Source organism: Zootoca vivipara, chromosome 10 (genome assembly GCF_963506605.1).
Source record: "Zootoca vivipara chromosome 10, rZooViv1.1, whole genome shotgun sequence".
Taxonomy (NCBI): Eukaryota; Metazoa; Chordata; class Lepidosauria; order Squamata; family Lacertidae; genus Zootoca; species Zootoca vivipara.
This window is the reverse complement of record NC_083285.1, coordinates 5,297,073-5,317,532: the sequence shown is the minus strand read 5'-3', so window position 1 is coordinate 5,317,532 and position 20,460 is coordinate 5,297,073. Positions and strand designations below refer to the sequence as shown.

The window sequence follows — 20,460 nt, the reverse complement described above, 5'->3', positions numbered from 1 at the left end:
TAATTGAATCAAGATTTTCCCTTGCCACAAAGCTTGTTAGAGAAAAATATCTTGTTAAGATGCTGAGATACAGAATGCCAATTATTAAGGCAATCAATATTTATACAGTAGGTAAAATTCACCTCAGGCAGGTTTGAGAACCATCTGTCAAATCATCTCTAAACTGCAGAAGTTTAGAAATGCATGCAAGATACCGGTGAAAGTCACCTTCACAGTTTGATAATACAAACAAGATTGACAAAGTTATCTCTTGAGAGAGGGGGGGAAACAGAGGAAAGGATAATTAAAAGTTAATTTCATTTTTCAGTACAGCACACGACTGCATACTGAACAAATAACTGATTACATAGTGTTGCTGCTATGGCTGCCGTAAGTGCTGAAGATACAGAAAATTATAATGGGAATGATCCAACTCCTGTTAACTACTTCAAGTTCTCAATCATTTTTCTTGAATAAGGTTAAGCACAGGTTTAAGATGGAACCCTGAGGGCAAAAAAAAACCTACATAGGACTTGGAGATGGCATAGTGATTTGCTCCCCCATTTATGCTAATATGATTTTTTAAAAAATACAGGCAATTGGGTCCAGGGGATTTTGTGCTCAGCACCTCTAAAATATGGTGTTTTGTTTTTTTAAAAAAAGGAAACGTTTGTAACTTTTTGGCAGCAGATATCAGAAAACTGTAGACCTAAACCTAAGAGAGGTGTCCCCTGGGTGAGAAACCTGCCAAAGTGCAGACAAATAGGTCCAGGTAAACAAATAGGTAAAGTTGATTTGAGGGAGAAACTTAAAAGGATCTGCTTTCTGTGTAAAATCATACCCTGTGTCTACAAGCTGGACCTGCATCATCCCACCCTGAAATTATAGTATGCCTCGCAACATTATTTTCACTTCATTGATATGTCTGTAGCATTTATTTATTTGTTTGACATCTGAATTGCAAGAGCACCTTGAACAAAGCACTTCAGTGGAAGAAAACCATGTGTGTCTGAATTATGGGTGTGCGCTGGGTGGAAAACAGTGACGGTTGGCCTTCCTCCTTGAAAGAGCAAGGCTTTGAGAAGCCAGTCAAAAATGCTGATGAAGATCTGCTATGGAAGATACTGCAAATTTAATACTCTATAACATACTTGGCAAGAAACAGGTTAATGTTAACATTCCCCAAGGCGGGGCAACATATATAGGTCCCAGTCAATATCATCTTGAATTATTTAACAGGGATACTGACATGGATGCTATAGTGGGATGCCACTCATTTCTCCCAGCTTCTGTAAAGACCAATATTGCTGTATTTGGAAACAGAGCTTTGTTTCCCACATAAGAAATGCAGCCGGTACCACACAACACTTAAACATTAGCTGGGTTTGAACACTGCCTCGACACAAAGGAGAAGAAACAGTAGGATCAACTGGCAGATGAATCAGATCAGATGACATATGTTTGACAGATTCCTATAGGCAAAAAAAAAATTCCTTGCTCGCCTCCCCCCCCCCCAAAAAAAATTGTGGCTGTCACAAAAGTGAAAGGAGGAAGATGGAGGTAAATGAAGAAGGAACTTTTCAATGACTTCAGTGAGCTGAGTCAGGTGTCTATTTGCCAGTGGCAATAAAGAAAGTCTCTTGACACTGACCATTTCCCCCAAAGGGTTTGACATGTCTTGATGGCAAATCCAAATTCTCCCCCCCCCATAAAACAGCAGCTTTATTTATTTATTTGCTATATCAACACTGTTCTTCCTCCGATAGCTCAAGTTAAAGCTACACTCTACACTGAAAGGGAATGTAGTATTAATCTGATAGCTAAGCATCCTCAAGGAGGGAAGAAGGGGACAGGGCAAGGAAATTTTGTTCCCCTTAAACTCCATGCCTAGGAGGTAAATATGACCTTTGCTGGGAAACATGCCTATATTCTTTGCTGGGGAAAGCCTCTCATTCTAATTTTCATTTGCAAATTATCCCCTCCCAAGGATCATGCTTTGGAGCACAGAAGCATTTGTCTAAGTAAGATTATACAACACACTGTAATGTGTTTTTTTGGCATTTAGGCCATATACGGTTCCAAGGTGGTTTTGCAATCAAGCGCTATTCAGGTCCAAACTTTCTTAGCTTGATATGTGCCTTCAAGAACTTTCATTGGAAGATACCACATCCTACAATTAAATGGTAGGTTAGCTTGACAGAAATAATGTTAGTAATATGTTCCTTTAAGCCTCTGGATGTATTTGTCAATAAATATACTTGAAATATTTGTCGGTTAAACACTGCAACCAGTTTTGGTATAATATAAAAGTGATGGCACTTTAGTCTCTCACTGCAGCCGTCACTAGAAATATTACAAACAATGAAGGGAAGGTTCTTACATAAGAGAGCCCTGTATCTGAATGTTTATGAGGAAGACTGGGGTAAGCAAGGTTCTTTTATGTAGGGTTTTTACTTCAAAAAGTAAAAAACAGGACACCCTAAAAACTGTTGGGAAGACCCCAAAATTTAGGAAGAGCACCAAAATAACGTGGTTTTTCAATTGACTTGCCTAAGGTCCAGGACAAAGCGCCACCTTTCGAAAATCCTCCCCAGATGTCAATTCTGCCTTTGAAATCCTGGGAAATCTGGACGTATGACAGCCCCATAACTGGGTAAACACAGCCCTACTTGCTGTGACCCACCAGCACCTCACCCTTCTCCAATGAGAAGAAACTCATTTTGGCCTAAGGGAAAGGCAGAGGTAGCAGCTGCAGCTGCTCCCAGCAGAACAGTGGTGGCAAACCTCCAGTCCATGGGCCCAATTTGGCCGGCAGGGGTCTGAATTTGGTCTGTGAGGTCATTTCCCCCAAACTACACCCACCTGCCCCACGCCTGATGTCTGAAAATGAACCATTGGGAGCTTAAAGTGTGCTCCTGATTGTCCCTTGGTCTTGCTGAAAGCATCCAAGAGCAGATTGGAGCTGAAACTGCACGCCCCGTCTGAAACTGTCCATTTGCAGATGCAGTTTGGACTCAAAACTATGCCTTCAAAGGGGCAATTTTTCTGCTGCAGACCAGCACTGTTAGACAGCTTTGCCAGTCTGTTAAGGAAAAATGTCTGTTTGCTGGCATGGTTTGAATCCACACTGCACTTGCCCACAGATAAAGTGGGGCTTGCCATCAGCGCCAATCACTTCTGATATGATAGCAGGTGGCTGGGCCTACCCTCTGCCAAAAATGGCTCATGCGTTGTGGGCCACTTCCAGATCCAGTCATCAAGCTAAAAACAGTCCCCCCACCTCTGCAGTAGAATGTCTTATACATGTGTTTATTTTGTCAGAGACCAGGACTGAAAGTACCAGTTGCAGCATCGCCAGTGGGTAAATGGCGTTGCCTGGAACCATGTCCTTGGTGGGAATGGTGCCTCCAATGTCATTTTCCTGATGGAGATACTGGGACTATTAGTTCCAGTCCCAGCTGCTGGTGGGGAAAAATAAGTTCCTAGATAGCAAAAACAATATGATTTTATATTATAAGCCTGAGCCCTGCACTGTTCCTTCACAGACAGATGAAATCACCCAATATATTAGACTTCCACAGAATGTACCTGTTTTTAATGCACAGCTTGCAATCCTATAATATCTAGGGATAAGCAGTCAAAAAAGACCAAAGACATGATATAATGTGGTACCACATTTATGTACTATAAGAAACATGTTGTTTACAAGTTTCTATGGTGTTTTTTGTGGGTTTTTTTTACACATTTCCATTCCATTCCTCTTCCAGTATTATTCAACATACTTCCATTTCACACATTTTTTTTATCTTGAACAAGTTTGACATGAGGTGAATCAACAGTAACCCTAGAGGTATCATTAAGCTGCCAGCTTGTCACTTCTCAAGCAGATATTTTTAAATCCCATTGCAGAAATTCCATATCTACTTGCCATGTAGTTAAGGTTCTAAGATTTTTATTTCTTTTTTTTTTTAAAAAAAGTTTTACAAAAATCTGCATGACATCAGTTTTAAAATTGCTGATTCAGCTTTCAGTTTACACAATTATCTGCAAGAACATCAATAATGTATGGGTACCGTGCAGCTGTGTGTGTGTGTGTGTGTGTGTGTGTGTGTGTGTGTGTGTAGAACTGTCCACCTCAATCTAGCATTTTCATTCACCCTCTCTGCACTGCAATGAGCAGTGCTTGGCTTGAAGCATTTGCAAGTTAGGCTCAGGTATTTGGTGTAATGACAATCTCAAACAATTATGAAGCATGATGATGTTCAAGAATCTCAAATGAAGAGTAGACAACCAAATGGACACTGGCCTGACTCTGGTTGCTGTGTTCAGAACACAGCACAACTGAACACATGTCACCACCCCCACCCCCTTTAGTGCAGATGGCCTCAGGCCCCATCCTGAATATCACCCAAATGTTCAGATACAAATATAAAGGTGTTAACTCCCTTGATTTTCTGACCTTGTGGAATCCTTTTGACTCAGCTTTAATTTATTAATATTTGTGAATTATTGCCCAAGGACATTAACTCTGTCTTTTTTGTATGTATTCTATTATACCTTATTTCATTAATTAAATGAAAAAAATTGTTTAATGCCTTAACTTTGCTAAGTGCTGAGTGGTTTAGCTTTCACTTTTTATTCTCCCTTCCCCTTAACTGACATGAATTCCAATTAAATCGAGCCCATTTGCATTTAGATATTTCATGGGGGGGGAATACTTTCACAACTACCATCTGGCTGCTCATAAATTTAAGATAATGGGTGCTATGATACAATCTAATGGGATGTCCTAATGTAATTCCAGAAAATGGAGGAAAACATAATGAAAACATAAAGCAGATTTTGCAATTAAAGAACGCAGCTTACCTTCATATGTCCCGCTTTCCAAGAGAGCACCACTTTTCTCTAGTTCCATAAAATCTTCAACAGTGATGAAGATATAATCCACACCAGGGACCTCCCCCTCCTTATGAGGCCTTGTAGTGCCTAATTTGAAGGAAAGAAAACACAAACTGCTATTATGCACCTTAATGGGCATCTGATATCTGAAAAACTTATCTTAGGTTTGGTTTATTGTATGGTTTCTTAAAAAGTACAGGTCGTTAACTACAATATTTATTTGCTGCAGACTGCAGAGCTTCACATATAGGTGTGCATATTGCCGACAGTGGACATGGCTTCCGGCAGGAAGAGGGGTATGTCAAAACTCCTGCCCTCCACTGGTTCTACTCATGAACTCCATATAAGATGAAGTTGGAGCTTTTGTACTGTTTATTGGTCAGAGTTATGGACATCCCTCCCTGTTACATCACTTTGCTTCACCCTATCCTTTTGGAGACTGGCTTGACAGTGAGTCAGAGTTATGAGCCCTCTTGGTCTCAGGAAGTGCTGGGTTTTTTTTCAGGGAGTACTCAAGGGTACACAGTACCAACACCTCTTTTGTTGTTGTTAGAAAGTGTGGCACTTACTGCAACAATTTCATGGTGAGTACCGGCACATATTTTTCTAGAAAAAAAGCACTGAATCATTCCATTGGGCAGCTTCACCAGCTTCGATTCAGGCTGCACCAGCCGTCTGAGTTAAATCAGTGTCGTGGGTACACGAGGCATCTCCTCCATCCTGTCTTTCCTCCTGCTGCTGCTCTTCTCCCATTTTCTCTGTTCTTAGCTTAAGTTAGCCCCACTGGGGGCCTAATCTCCCCTAGTTCCATTTCAAATGGGAAAGAACCAAGAATCATCCCTGAATGTGACTCCCACAATGGTTTATGGCAGGCATCCCCAAACTTCAGCCCTCCAGATGTTTTGGACTACAATTCCCATCTTCCCCGACCACTGGTCTTGTTAGCTAGGGATCATGGGAGTTGTAAGCCAGAACATCTGGAGGGCCGCAGTTTGGGGATGCCTGGTTTATGGGATACCATGTTATCACATGCATGCTCCAAAAGCATTTTCGAGGAAGATAGCATGAGGACATGATGTATAACAAAATGCTTCCCAGATCCCCAATTCACTTGCAGCTGTGACTGGTGTGTAAATTTAAAACCTAAGCTTTGTCATATTCTGCCAGTCCCAGCTCACCCCCATTCAGTTTAATGGAACCTTTGTCATCAGAATCCCCCTTTCCTCAGATCACACTACTAGTCTACTTAGATGGCTTTGGGGGTGGGGCTATCTCTTCCATTAACTGAGCAGTGAAACCATTTGCTGTCATTATATCAGCAAGCACTTTTGGACTACTTGGGATTGTCTACTAGCTGTGCCATGATAAGGCCAATTCCTCAACTTCGCTGGCTGAAAAACCTGATGGCACCATGAGTGTGACAATTTTGACAAAGAATGCAACAGTCTGTCTTCATTATTCTGCACTAAGTGACACCGTACTATTTATAATGCTGCCACATTTGATGCTGAAAAGCAATTGCTATTCAAAAATCAAGTCTCTCTCGCTCTCTCGCTCTCTGTCTCTCAACATGTAATTTGCATCTTTTGTGAAAGCACTTCATAACCCTGATGTTGCTGTAGCTACTCACAGCAATTAAAGGCAAGTGTGGTTCCAGGTCGGCTACAACACAATAAAAACCCAAGTGAATTACAAAGGGCCATTATTACCCATGTGCTTTAGAAAAGAGTTATCCTGTCCCAATTTCTCCAACTGGTTAGTTTCAGGGATAACACAATAAGGATCTATTTGCCTTTCGAAGAGCACACCCTCAAGACATACCCATCGGTGTTATATTTATTTTATTTACAAATATGCAAGGAGAGCCTAGCAGGCGCAAGCACACCTCTATAAACATGCAGCACAGTCTGTCTGCTGATCAGGGTCGCCATGTTTGGGGGGGCAGGAGACTGAGGGCCCCCAAAAAATTTCAAGGAGGGAGCCTAGCCCCCTCAAAATTCTGTGGCAATTGCGCATGCACGCCGCACAATGCGCTTCCCTCTCTCGTGCGTGACGCGTGGCATGCTCATGCCACATGCAGAAGCCGTGAAGCATGCACATGACATGCCAGCACATCACGCAGTGTCCATGAGTGACATCAGCATGCCCCAGGGCATGTGCACATGATGTTGCCTCGGCCCCCTCAATTGCAGGGGCAAGCAGCACGCTGCTGAGAGTCCAACCGCATTTCAGCCTGAGTGCTACAACAACTGGGTGGTAACTCCAGGAGCAGGTGGGGTCAGAAACCTCACGCAATGCCCTTAGTAGACAAACACAATGGAGCACAAAGGCGAAACTTTCGCTCATACATACAGACAGAACTGCCCATTTCAAAGCATATGTGCATTTTATTGGGAAGCACAAAATAGGTAGGTCGTCATTAAATTTCTCTCCCATCCCTACATCTGGGACCTTGATAGCTTTTGACAATGTCTGCATGTATTTGGGTTCATTTGTTTCAATGGATCTTTTCTGGAAATGGAAACCGCAGGTGTGAGAGGTCTGATCTACACTGGGCCCACAATGGGGGCAAAGGGCTAAAGCCTCCCTACCTCCCAATCTACCTGGGCAGAGTCACGGGGGGGGGGGGGTTAGGCTTTTGTTAGGGAGGCAGAACCGCAGATTTGTATTGATTTGTATTGAATTAGGTGGCAGCTGCCCCCTAGCTACCGTATGCCCATGCCAATCTAGAATGGAACTTCGCAACCAGCTGTTTCCTCCTCCTTCTAGCCAGTGCAGAACTTGGAAGAAAAGGGGGAAAGACATGATAAAATAAAAAAGACCCCACAGGTCATAAGTTCCGCATTGTTTCAAGAACTGGTGCTTGAGTTGTCATCCCTCCTTCCTTTTCCCCTTAAACCTCAGGGCAGGGACTGTCTTGAATGGTATGTTATTGATCTCATATAAGCCACAAAGTAAAAATGCTTTAAATCAATCAAACCAAGCTAAACTGTTTAAACTAACTTTGATGTACTTAAATTGGCATACCCCTTTACATTTAAAAATAGCTGTATATCTTCTCTGATCTACAAGCAGCAATACTTCCCTGCCCACTTGGCTAAATAAAGAATTCTAGGCTGACATGGCGTGCAAGAGCTATATTGGTATGTTGAACATGTTATCATTGCTCTAAGCCCCCCCCCCCCGGGTCATAACATAACATCCAATTACTGTTTAGGCTCAAATCATTTGGGGGCAAGATATCTGCAGCTGATGACCTTATTCCTCAGGACCCCCCCCCCCACCACCACCACAGTTGCTAGGAGGTCAGGCGGAGTACTGCAGTTTTCCAAGCCTGAGGGGTTACTTTGTCCTCAAAGTACTTCCTTTTCCCCCTGACACTTGGAATTTGTTTGTTTGGGATATACTCCCAACTAGTTTGAATTATATGCTCAATTTGCTGACACCATGACAATCTCTGGGCTCTCTGCGTGGCAGATGGGAAGCTGAAAGCCATCCACATGGGAGAGCTGTATAATTTATACGCCTTTTGTTTCTTAGTTGTTTCTAAGGCATTTAGAATGTGGGAGTAGAGCAGGGGTAGGCAACCTAAGGCCCGTGGGCCGGATGCGGCCCAATTGCCTTCTCAATTCGGCCCATGGACGGTCTGGGAATCAGCGTGTTTTTACATGAGTAGAATGTGTCGTTTTATTTAAAATGCATCTCTGGGTTGTTTGTGGGGTCTGCCTGGTGTTTTTTTACATGAGTAGAATGTGTCATTTTATTTAAAATGCATCTCTGGGTTATTTGTGGGCCATAGGAATTCGTTCATTTCCCCCCTCAAAATATAGTCTGGCCCACCACATGGTCTGAGGGACAGTGGACTGGCCCACAGCTGACCCCTGGAGTAGAGGATGCAATCCTTCAGACAGGAAATATGCCAATTCCCAGCCAGCACATGATAAACTAAAAGTAGGAAAAGAGGGTTTACAACCAACCTCCAGACATTCTTCTTGTTTATGCAAGAAGAAGTTTTACCTACCGGTAGTTTTACTGAAATACAACCATTTGTATTGGTTTTTAAAATATGAGTAGCGTTGCTGAACAAATGAATTCAGCCAAGTGCCCTGCATTCGGTGCAACAAATACAATTTACTTTGTGGTCTTTGCACATGAAATAGTCTGTGTCTTACTATCTTTGTCAGTACTGACAGCACTTTGATAATGTCTGCTGGAAGTGAAGATTTTGGTTCTTGCACACTCATTTACTTATGCAAATGTATTAGCTACCTCTGAACATTTGCTATGTCTCTCATGTGAATACTGTTAGTGATTATTAGAAAATGAAATGCATTTTTTTGGGGGGGGGGGTTTCCCTTTCTTAGCAGGCATGGTTCTATGCAGCAGTGAGATGTCAAAGGGAAAATATGGTAGAGCTTCTCAAGTTTATGCATAAGCTGTTCCTTGCATAATGCATATATTTTTGTTTGTGCACAGGCCACAAATTTCCCCATCAAAACTGATTCAAACAGCTGGTAGCATCACTGCTCCTGCAATTGTGTAGGGGCACTGCTAGGTTCATAAAATGCCACGGTGAGATATGCAGAGCCCCCCCCCCTTTTGAATCTGTAACTCACGGCAGTCAATGCGTGGGATAAAATACACAGCCCTCATGATTTCTGTGTTGTGACTGCTTGAAAAAGGGGGCAGCTCCAGTAGCACAGCTCCAACAAACTGAATTGGATTTGGAAGCATGCTGTCAACCAGTGGATATTTAAGGACTGCTTTAATATGAGCCTGGCCAATGGTGCCCATTAGCACTTTGTGTTCTGCTTTGGTTGAAGCCTCCAAACAGTCTTCAAGGGTAGTCCTACATTGAGATACAGTACTAGTCCAATCTGGTGGTTGCAAGACATAGACCGTAGTAGCTAGACTACCGCTATCCAGAAAGGCCCATCACTAGAAATAGGCACTTTTTGCCACCAATGGCACGTAAGTGTCAAGTGGCAATGCTGGATCAATGAATAACACCAAGCTATGTAGTGGTCATCCCCCCCCGGGGGGGGGAGTGCAACACCATCTAGAACCAGTCATCTATGCATTTCTCAGACTTGCAAGCCTGCAACACACAATATCTCTATGTTGTCTGGATTCAGTTTCAATTTAGTGGCTCACACCTAGCCCATTACTACCTCCAGGCAACAGCCCCGCACCAGAAATGCCTGTCCTGATTGAGATGTCATGGGTTTCACTGGCATACTGATGGCCCTTCAGTCCGATTCCCTTAAGCAAGCAGAGCACACTGTGAAGAAGCCTAAAATAAGGTTGGAGCATGCTTTTTGACTGATCATACGGAGAGGCCTTCAGTGTCGTTTCCAAGCACAGAAAAATAAACTATTAAAGTGAAGAAAATCCTTAGGAAAAGGTACATCTTTATTGTTCTATTTATAGCAAGAAGGACTGCAAGGAAGATCTTCTCAGTATATGATGCTCTTTGGTTTTGCTGGACACGTACCTGGAGTGAATGCATGTTCTGCAGTTGAAACAGCTTGTTACTGCCAGATGTATGCAAGGCTTATCATGCCTTAATATAGCCAGAGGGCTCCTGCAGAATTGGATTGCTAATCTTTAATAAACATCAGATGCAACCTTAATATGACCTTGAATACACCTTGCCATAGCAAACCTCAACAATATTTAATGAGCTTTTTTTTTTTGCTTGCTTGCTTTGCTACTTTATATAGGGATAATATTGCCATAAGCAATAAAACTGCTTGAGAACTTCTACTCATCTCTGTCAGAGGAACATAAAACAGAGGTATTCTGCATTTGTCTTGTTCTTCGAAACTCCCAGATGGCACAAACAGTGAACATTATTTTCAAGGAAACTGACTTTACATGTATTACAAGGCAGGAAGCTCCAAGGGGTTTATGATACTGGCTCTGAGTAAGAGAGTAAAAGACAACACCATAAAAGTTTAGAAATCCTTCCCTAGCTGAGAGTTACAATGAAAAAGGGAGGGGGCTACATTGTTGCTACATTGCGTGATGTGCATGTAATGGATACAGATACACCATCACAAATTTTTAGATAGGGTTGCTTCTACTTACGATTTTTTTCTCCCAATGCATTCCTATGGGATTCGACTTACATTTTTTTTCGACTTACGAATGTACGTTTGGAATGCATTAAATTCGTAAGTAGAGGTACCACTGTAAATGTCTCCATGAGATCCTGTCCCAGGCAGCTGGGGAAAACCTGTGCCTGAAACCCTATGCAGCATGCACAGTCCTCAGCTAGCTGGACCAATGGTACAACATTTGGTACAACATTTATTTATTTATTTACAGTATTTATATTTATATGCCACTTGATTGGAGATAAAACCTCGATGCAGTTGCAAAAAAAGATAAAACAAAAAAATTATCATTAAACATTTTGCAACCATGATTAAAAACACACAGAAGGTTAAAACTGCAATAAAATAGGCTAAAACAAATTCAAACTCCCACAACCCTTGAGTAGCCTTGTCTAAATAAGAATTTCTTCAGCAGGCACCAAAAGGAATACAGTGAAGATGCCTGCCTGAAGTCAATAGGCTGAAAGTGTTGGTGCTGCCACACTAAACCAGTTTGAAGTCCATACTGTGATATTGGTTTCATAATTTTTGACCTGACAATATATTGTGAATCATGATGTGTGTGTTCGTGTGTGTGCTATGCAAAAATCACAATGTGGGGGAAACCGTGAAGCCAGCCAATGCCTCTCTTGGTTCCTGCAGCCCCTATTAACTCTGCCAGTTCAGCTCTCGCCTGCCTCATGCAGGGGGAAGCAAATCACAAGAGCAGGAACTGGCAAAAAAACACAATGCAGGAAAAAACAACAACAACAACAACAACAATTTATTATTTATACCCCGCCCATCTGGCTGGGTTTCCCCAGCCACTCTGGGTGGCTTACAACCAAATATTAAAAACAGTACAGCATCAAACATTAAAAACTTCCCTAAACAGGGCTGCCTTCAGTTGTCTTCTAAAAGTAAAATAGTTGCTTATTGCCTTGACATCTGCTGGGAGGGCGTTCCACAGGGTGGGTGCCACTACCGAGAAGGCCCTCTGTCTGAAATAAGGAAGCCAGCCATCCTTATTTCAGACATCATGATATATTGGTATATTGCAATGTTTAGCTGGTGATACATCATGATGTTGAAAACCACATATCGCCCAGCCCTAGTCTCCACCACTTCCCCTCAAAGGCAGCATGGGTAACTGTCCAATAGCAGTTCCAATCCAAAAGGTCTAAAGCAGGCTTCTTTAAGAGCAGTCACTTCCTATGCTTATTTGTTTGCTAGGAATCTTGTTATCTGCCATGGATGCTTTAAGTGAGAATCCTGCATTGCAGTGGGTTGTACTAGATGACCCTCGGGGTCTCTTCCAGCTCTACAATTCCCTGCTTCTATATTGTTCCAATCTGCAACTGGTGCAGACTGGTATGGCTTAGCTTTGCTCCACTTCAGGCAGCTAAGGTGGTATCCTCATATGGTAACAATGCAAGTCAGTCCCAGAACTGATCTGCTGGGCATTTTCATGACCCTATAGCACAGGTTTGATCCAATAGTGCCCTTTGAAATGTGGAGGGCATGTGAAAGACTGTTTTATACCTTGCACTGAAATACATGAAAACAGTGGAACTGAAAGACGAGAACTTCTGTAATACATACATAAAGGACCTTCACAAACTGAACAGTTCTGTTAGTGTGGAATGCTAGTAGTGATTTGCTTTCCATTTATGGTTTTTAGATCAAACGCCATGACTTTCAGACTAGCAATCAAAGTGTTAATTGAGTCATCTTTGTGCAGTTGGCAAACTCCCAATTCCACCTACAATGAATCTACTTTCAAGAGTAGTCCTGACCGAAGATTAAACCCATCTACAAAGAAGCTCATTCTTAGCTCTGTTCCTAACCCATAAAACATCTTTATTCCATTATCTTTGCCAAGAAGGCTTTTCAAGATGTTAATAATAATATTCACAGGGTAAAGAACCTTAACAGTAAGAGGTGTGAAGTGAATTCATTGAGTTAAATCAAGCATAGAAGATTATTGTCATGTGTGTACATGTATGTTGGTATGTATTTGTAACAGTATGTTTGTATATAGGAATGAAATGAATACAGCTTTTTACATTGCAGAAGAACATTAAAATGTGCTCTACATAGTTTTGGGGTAATTGTGTGATTTTCAATATTTAAGAGCAACAGAGGAGGCTTGGGGTTTAAAGGCTTGAGACTCCTCCGTTAAAGATGAAAAGAAGAGAAGTGATGTTTGGTAGAAATTCAATCTGCAAATTGCCATTTCAAAAGAAAGTATAATGCGCGTGATTCAGAGAAGCTAATAGCAACCATCTGTAAAAGACAGAGCTTCCTTTAATTGAATTTACAGGTGCCCAAAGATCCTTTCATAAAGTGGGTCCCTTTTCAGTAATATATTTTAAAAGCATTACAAAAAAGTTGGATATTAGAGATTGCAAGAGACAGACAGGAAAGAGGTTTCTTTACTCTCCACAGGAAAAACAGAGACATGCTGCACTGCAATGAAGGTTGGGAGGCAACAGTGGCCCCAGCGCTGTCCAAAAAGTAGGGTAAGAAGCAGCTTAGAAGGTACTCAAGGCATAAGTTACACTACTACTACTACTACTACTAAGTATTATTTTATTATTATCTATATGCTGGCCATCTGACTGCTTGCATTCAGTAATGAGGCAAATGAAGGGCCTGTTGCATTATGGAATTACATCGCATGGTTTCATTACTAAAATATGTCAAGATCAACATCTATAAACATCTTGTGTGTCAAGAGTTCTCCTGATTCTTGCAGAACTAAAAGCTCTCTTTAGAAGTTGAGTACTTTACCTCAACTTCTAAAGGAAGTGTGTCTTTTGTGACTTTGCATGCTCCTGATGACATAGGGAGCTCCTGATCTCAGGGTGTGGATTCTAGGATTACTTGTGGCTGTTTGATACATTACCACAGGCATCCCCAAACTGCAGCCCTCCAGATGTTTTGGTGTACAACTCCCATGATCCCTAGCTAACAGGACCAGTGGTCGGGGAAGATGGGAATTGTAGTCCAAAACATCTGGAGGGCCGAAGTTTGGGGATGCCTGCATTACCCATTCAGTTAAGCTGAATATGTTCTTAGCACTGAAGAATGTTTAAAGGGCAAAAGCAGCATTTGCAAAACAAGCTAATAATAAAAAGGGATATTACTCATTGAGAGCAGGATATAACTTCTGCCATGTAGCAATGCACCTGTACAAACAACAAATAATCTACATAAAAAAGGTATTGGTGTCATATTTGTTATGCTCATCCCAACCCAACTACCTATAGACATTTCTGTTTAAAGCATGAGTTTTATCTTGTTATGCAGTGTGGCAGCAGATTACAAGTCCAACATTTTCTTCTTCTGAGAGACACTAAGCTGCTCTGCATTCATAGGATTTCTTTGTCCTTTGGCTTGGTCTCCCCAGTCACCTTCTTTGGAAAGGACAAAACAAAAAGCAAAGAACCAGGAACCAGGGCAAAAGCATATTCTAGCTCATGGGTAGGCAAACTAAGGCCCGGGGGCCAGATCCGGCTCAATCGCCTTCTCAATCCGGCCCGCGGACGGTCCGGGAATCAGTGTGTTTTTACATGAGTAAATGCATTTATTTAAAATGCATCTCTGGGTTATTTGTGGGGCATACCTGTAGGAATTCGTTCATTTTTTCCTTCAAAATATTGTCCGGCCCTCCACAAGGTCTGAGGCACAGTGGACCAGCCCCTTGCAGAAAAAGTTTGCTGACTCCTGCAGCTGAAGCACTTTGACTCGAATTGAGCCACTTTAGCTTAAGCTGTTTAGTAAAGGACTGCAACTCATGTGCTTTAACGTAGATAATGACAGTTGAAGTTATTTAGGTAAAACTGCTCCCCTCTCTTAGGTTCCTCACATTCCCTTCAAAAAAATATAGTTGAGGAACCAGCCAGGAGCTTCCTCAATTACCTCAACACCATTTACCTCACAAGCAGCTTATCAGAAACATGGTTGCAGCTATATCCGTGAGATGTCATTTGGCTAACCCAGTTTTGGATCAATTAGGTTCTAATCATCAACAATCAGATGTAGTTCAGTGGCTCAGAAAAACTCCCAATTTTAGTCTCAGGGCTCTGTTTCAAATCCAATTCACAGGCTGCAAAAGGTGAGAAATGATTCTCATTGTAAGCCTCAAAGGCTTCTGTTAAGATTTCATTTATTTTTATTTTTTGCAAATTCAGACATTTCTAGTTAGGATGAATATCACAGTCTTTTTTTTATAAAAAAAGTAAATATACTATTCATTCAAGAGGTTTACATGGACATTCAGCCAGTGTGGCGTAGTGGTTAAGAGTGGTCACACTTCTCTGAAGTCTCTCAGCCCCACTCACTTCACAGAGTGTTTGTTGTGGGAGAGGAAGGGAAAGGAGAATGTTAGCCGCTTTGAAACTACTTCGGGTAGTGATAAAGCGGGATATCAAATCCAAACTCTTCTTCTTGTCTTCTTCTCAGCCAGTACTCTTTTCTTTCTTTCTTTCTTTCTTTCTTTCTTTCTTTCTTTCTTTCTTTCTTTCTTTCTTTCTTTCTTTCTTTCTTTCTTTCTCTCTCTCTCTCTTGAGCATTAAGTGTGAATCAGGCCAGTTAATGGTAAGTCATAACTAGGCTCATGTCTGCTTAGTGCATGTTTAGGTTATTAGCTCACCTTTTCCATCTTCATATAAAGCTGAAAATGTATACTCATGAATGGGTGTACTAGCATATGATTCTCTTCAATTAAGAGCAAATACCTCCTATACCTCAATTTACCTCCAAATGGTGCTTTTAAAGAAAAACATATCCCTGTAAGTGTAACAATTTGAATGAACATGACCCAAGCTATTATTTTATCACCATTAATTTTGAAATAATAAAATAGCAATTTCCTTAGCCTTTTTATATCTTTTTCTGTGTTTTTATCATTGATGTTCTGCAATGTGTTTTTAATGTTCTACACCACCCTGGGATCTTCTGATAAAGGGCAGTACAGTCATACCTCGGTTTAAGTACGCTTTGGTTTGAGTACTTTCAGTTTAAGTACTCCGCGGACCCATCTGGAACGGATTAATCCACTTTCCATTACTTTTAATGGGAAAGTTCGCTTCAGGTTAAGTACGCTTCAGGTTAAGTACAGACTTCCAGAACCAATTACATTCATACTTCAGGTTAAGTACGCTTCAGGTTGAGTACTCCACGGACAGTCTGGAATGGATTAATCCAATTTCCATTACTTTCAGTGGGAAAGTTCGCTTCAGGTTAAGTACGTTTCAGGTTAAGTACAGATTTCCGGAACCAATTGTGTACTTAAACTGAGGTACCACTGTATATAAATTGAATAAACAACAACAGCACCAACTTAGAAGACTCACTAATTTGAAGGAGTACTTCCAAGTACCTTGATAAATGTAGGCCTGAGATAATCTTCTGAGGCCCTTTTTAGTGTGCCTCCACCACAAGTGGTCCGCATGGCGACAACATGAAAATGGGTCTTTTCTGCAGTGGCTCCCTGTTTGTGGAATGCTCTACCCAGGGAGGTTTGCCTGGCGCCTTCATTATATAGTGGTACCTCTGGTTACTAACACTTCTGGTTACGAGCTCCACTAACCCAGAAGTAGCTGCTCCAGGACGCAGTGGGAGGCCCCATTAGCGAAAGCGTGCCTCAGGATAAGAACGGTTTCAGCTTAAGAACGGACCTCCAGAATGAATTAAGTTCATAACCAGAGAGGCAAAAACATTCCTCTTTAACCAAGCCTTTGTCTGATTGATATCTGATGCCCTTTTAAAATATGTTAGAGGAGGGGGGATTATTGGGTTGTCTTCATTTTTGTTTTTATTATGTATTTTCTGGATTTTTATTGCGAACTGCCCTGAGATCTATGGGCATAGGGTGATATACAAATTTAATAAATAACAATAATAAAACAAAAATATAGCATGCGCATGTCCCCCACCCCCTTCTTCTGGAAACAGTGCTGACTTAAATAAGCTAACACCTTAAATTCCATGTTCAACAATAAAACACAATAGAGAGAGAAATGGTTCCTTTGCCTGGAGAAGAGACATCATTCACAGTGAATGCAGTGAAATATGAGGTGAAAAAGTGTGCTACTATAAAAATGTGCATTGAGTGTGTATTAACGTGCTGCTTTTGAGAAATGAGGCAAGAAATATTGACATACTTGAAATGAAGAGAAAGGGCACTTAAATTTGTTGACAGTGTGATAAATAAACTAGGAAAGGAGCATGAAGGAGAGAGAAACAAGAATGAAATGAACCAACGCACAACATAAACAAAAATAGGACCACACCCAAAGCCACTCACTGAAATTTGAAAATGGGATATGGGAAAACTGCTATTCAGACAGGGGCTAGCTTGGTTCAGAATGATTGTTACTGAGGTCTATGGGGTTCAGGCTGGGCCTCAGTTGACAAAGAGGAGGAACCTGACCAATGGGGCTACCAGAGACAGAGGGCAAGTTGAGGTGTTTGCTTGGTGGAAAGGGGGGCGCTTCCACTCCCATTGCTCCTCCTCTGAGATCAGGTTTGAAGTTGGGGCAAAGCTGAATACTTCATGCTGGCTCTCTATCCTTTTGATATGGGTGGGGTAGGAACGAATCACTTGAAAGTATGTTCCACGGCTGCCTTTAAATTTGGTAGCATACTGACAGTACAGTGGTACCTCGGTTTATGAATACAATTGGTTCCGGAAGTATGTTCATAAACTGAAGCGTTCATAAACTGAAGTGAACTTTCCCATTGAAAGTAATGGAAAGTGGATTAATCTGTTCCAGACGGTCCGCGGAGTACTTAAACTGAAGCGTTCATAAACTGAAGTGAACTTTCCCATTGAAAGTAATGGAAAGGGAATTAATCCGTTCCAGATGGGTCCGCGGCGTTCGCAAACCGAAAATTCGTAAACTGAGGTGTTCGTAAACTGAGGTTTCACTGTAGTTGGACAACCCTCTTTGCTCCCTAATCTTAGAAGTGAAAGAAAACCAGCAGGCTGGATGCCCGCCTTGTTGTTGTTGTTGTTTATTCTATTAGTCGTGTCTGACTCTTCATGACCCCATGGACTAGAGCACGCCAGGAACTTCTGTCTTCCTCTGCCTCCCGGAGTTGCGTCAAATTCATGTCAGTTACTTCTATAATACTGTCCAACCATCTCGTCCTCTGTCGTCCCCTTCTTCTAGTGCCCTCAATCTTTCCCAACATCAGGGTCTTTTCCAAGGATTCTTCTCTTCTCATGAGGTGGCCAAAGTATTGGAGCCTCAGCTTCAGGATCTGTCCTTCTAGTGAGCACTCGGGGTTGATTTCCTTAAGAATGGATAGGTTTGATCTTCTTGCAGTCCATGGGATTCTCAATAGTCTCCTCCAGCACCATAATTCAAAAGCACCAATTCTCCAGCGATCAGCCTTCTTTGTGGTCCAGCTGTAACTTCCATACACCACTACTGGGAAAACCATAGCTTTAATTATACGGATCTCTGTTTGTTTTTTAGCTGCCTACATTTGTAATGATGCTGCAAATTAAGAATCAGAATTGGCCTCCTCTTACCCTGTCTTGTCCCCTGAGGGACTACAGTAGGGAGAGGGGTGGAGAATCCCCAGCATGCCTGTGAAATGGAACACACAGCTCTTTGCCCTGTGTGTGATTTCCAAATCATAACCAAATTCTGCAGATTATTACATGTGCAGCTTCCATTTTCCTCAGTTTCTGCAATGCCACCTATCCTTGATTGTTTCCAGGCCCAGCTCACACTGAAAAATCTTTTATGGCCTTGGGACCATGAACAACTGGATTTGTTGCTGGTAACACTTGCTGAACGACTATCATCTACAAGAATCTCTATATTGATTCCCTCCCGCCGCCCATCTGGGAAAGAGAGAAAACATTGGACATAAGGCCAATACCCTGCAGTTAAATTGCACTTGACATTACTGGCAGCCTGACTGGGCTTTTAGTTAATAGTGGCATCCAAAGTACATTGTGTACTAAGAAGATACATATATGACATCTTTTATTTGTGGTATTCTGCATTCTCCTTTGCTTTTCAGCTGCACGGCGCTGGAGCAAACAACACTTATCAACACATTTTATTCCACAGCTACTTTGAAAAGAATGTTATGCTAAGTGGGAGGTAGCTTCAGCATCTCGGGGTTACATTTCTAACAAAGAGAGGCAAGCAAAAAAGATGCACAAAAGCTGTACTATCAGATTCCTGCCCTTGGCCTTGTAATGCCATGATAATCAATACAGCTTTTTGGGTGCTGTAGACCAGGCACCCCCAGACTTTGGCCCTCCAGATGTTTTGGACTACAATTCCCATCTTCCCCGACCACTGGTCCTGTTAGCTAGGGATCATGGGAGTTGTAGGCCAAAACATCTGGAGGGCCAAAGTTTGGGGATGCCTGCTGTAGACTAAGAGGCTACATTTCACAAGCAGCACAATCTGGGCAGCACATGCAGAATTACTTCAGATTGGAGAGGAGATTGGAGATTCTCCCCCAAAGCCACATGGGGCTTGCCTCTTGAGTTGCTTCCTCATTCTTGCAAGCCTCCTCACACACATGTCATTCTCAAGGGTTACCTCAACCTCCGGGAAAAGATTTACAGGGAGCTGCACAGGGAAGCGGGAGGCAGGAAAACCCTGTTCTATGAATGAGAACTGTTCTCCATTCATGGAAGAAAAGTTAGGATCCAAGTCATACAACACTGGCATGTCTGGGAGAAGTAACCCTTCTTGTGGATCACTGGGCCAGGAAGCAGTTGTTTGGGGAAACAGCAAACAGTAGGTGCCTGTCATAGCTCAACATGGATGCTATTCCTCAAATCAGGAGCAGCTACGCTGAAAACCCTGCTCCAAATGCTCTATTTTAGGAGACTTCAAAGAGAGACTCTCTGGCAAAACACAGCAAGCTATTGGGTATGCAAGGAACCTGGTCGTAAGCTGCATAGGGTCTTATATGTTACTCCCAAAACCTTGAACTTTGCCCAATAGTAGATTGGAAGCCTGCATAGATCCCAGATCCCAAATGATGCACATAAGAGATCTATAAGCTCAGCTAACTAGCCAGGCTAGAGGCCTTGTGTCTATTGTTTCTTTATAGTGCCTTACCTTGTGCTAAGAGCAGCTTTAGTCTCAAGGTTGTAAACAACATTCCTAAGTGTCTACATTTGACAGTGAGAAGTGCTGTGCTCAAATGTGCCAACCCCCTCAGGTAGAAAGGAATGCAAAGAGACCAGGGGGGTGGGGACTGCTTAGAGAGTCCTTTGTTTCCTTGCCTAATGAATATGTAACGAAGGAAAGACCATACATGGTATAATTAGTATTGTGTTGTAACTTTAGATTGGAGGAAGTTCATGCATATGTATTGTTTTAACAGATAACAGCTATGTATATTAAGCAGGCCTCACCCTTTTGGGCTTGCTCTGCTTTTGGAGAGCGATCCCACTGAGCCTTTATTGCTAGCAATAAACACCCTTTGTTTTCTC

The 20,460-nt window shown here is 42.0% G+C and overlaps 1 protein-coding gene across 17 annotated transcripts in view; it reads right to left on the bottom strand.

The window, feature by feature from the left end:
- Positions 1-20,460, bottom strand: part of MAGI2 (membrane associated guanylate kinase, WW and PDZ domain containing 2) — a 587,732-nt gene that overhangs the window by 264,621 nt on the left and 302,651 nt on the right. For all 17 annotated transcript variants that reach the window (XM_060279499.1, XM_060279498.1, XM_060279503.1 and 14 more), the window contains one exon: positions 4,846-4,965. In XM_060279499.1, coding sequence (XP_060135482.1) covers positions 4,846-4,965 — 120 coding nt within the window. The remainder of the gene's footprint in view (positions 1-4,845; positions 4,966-20,460) is intronic.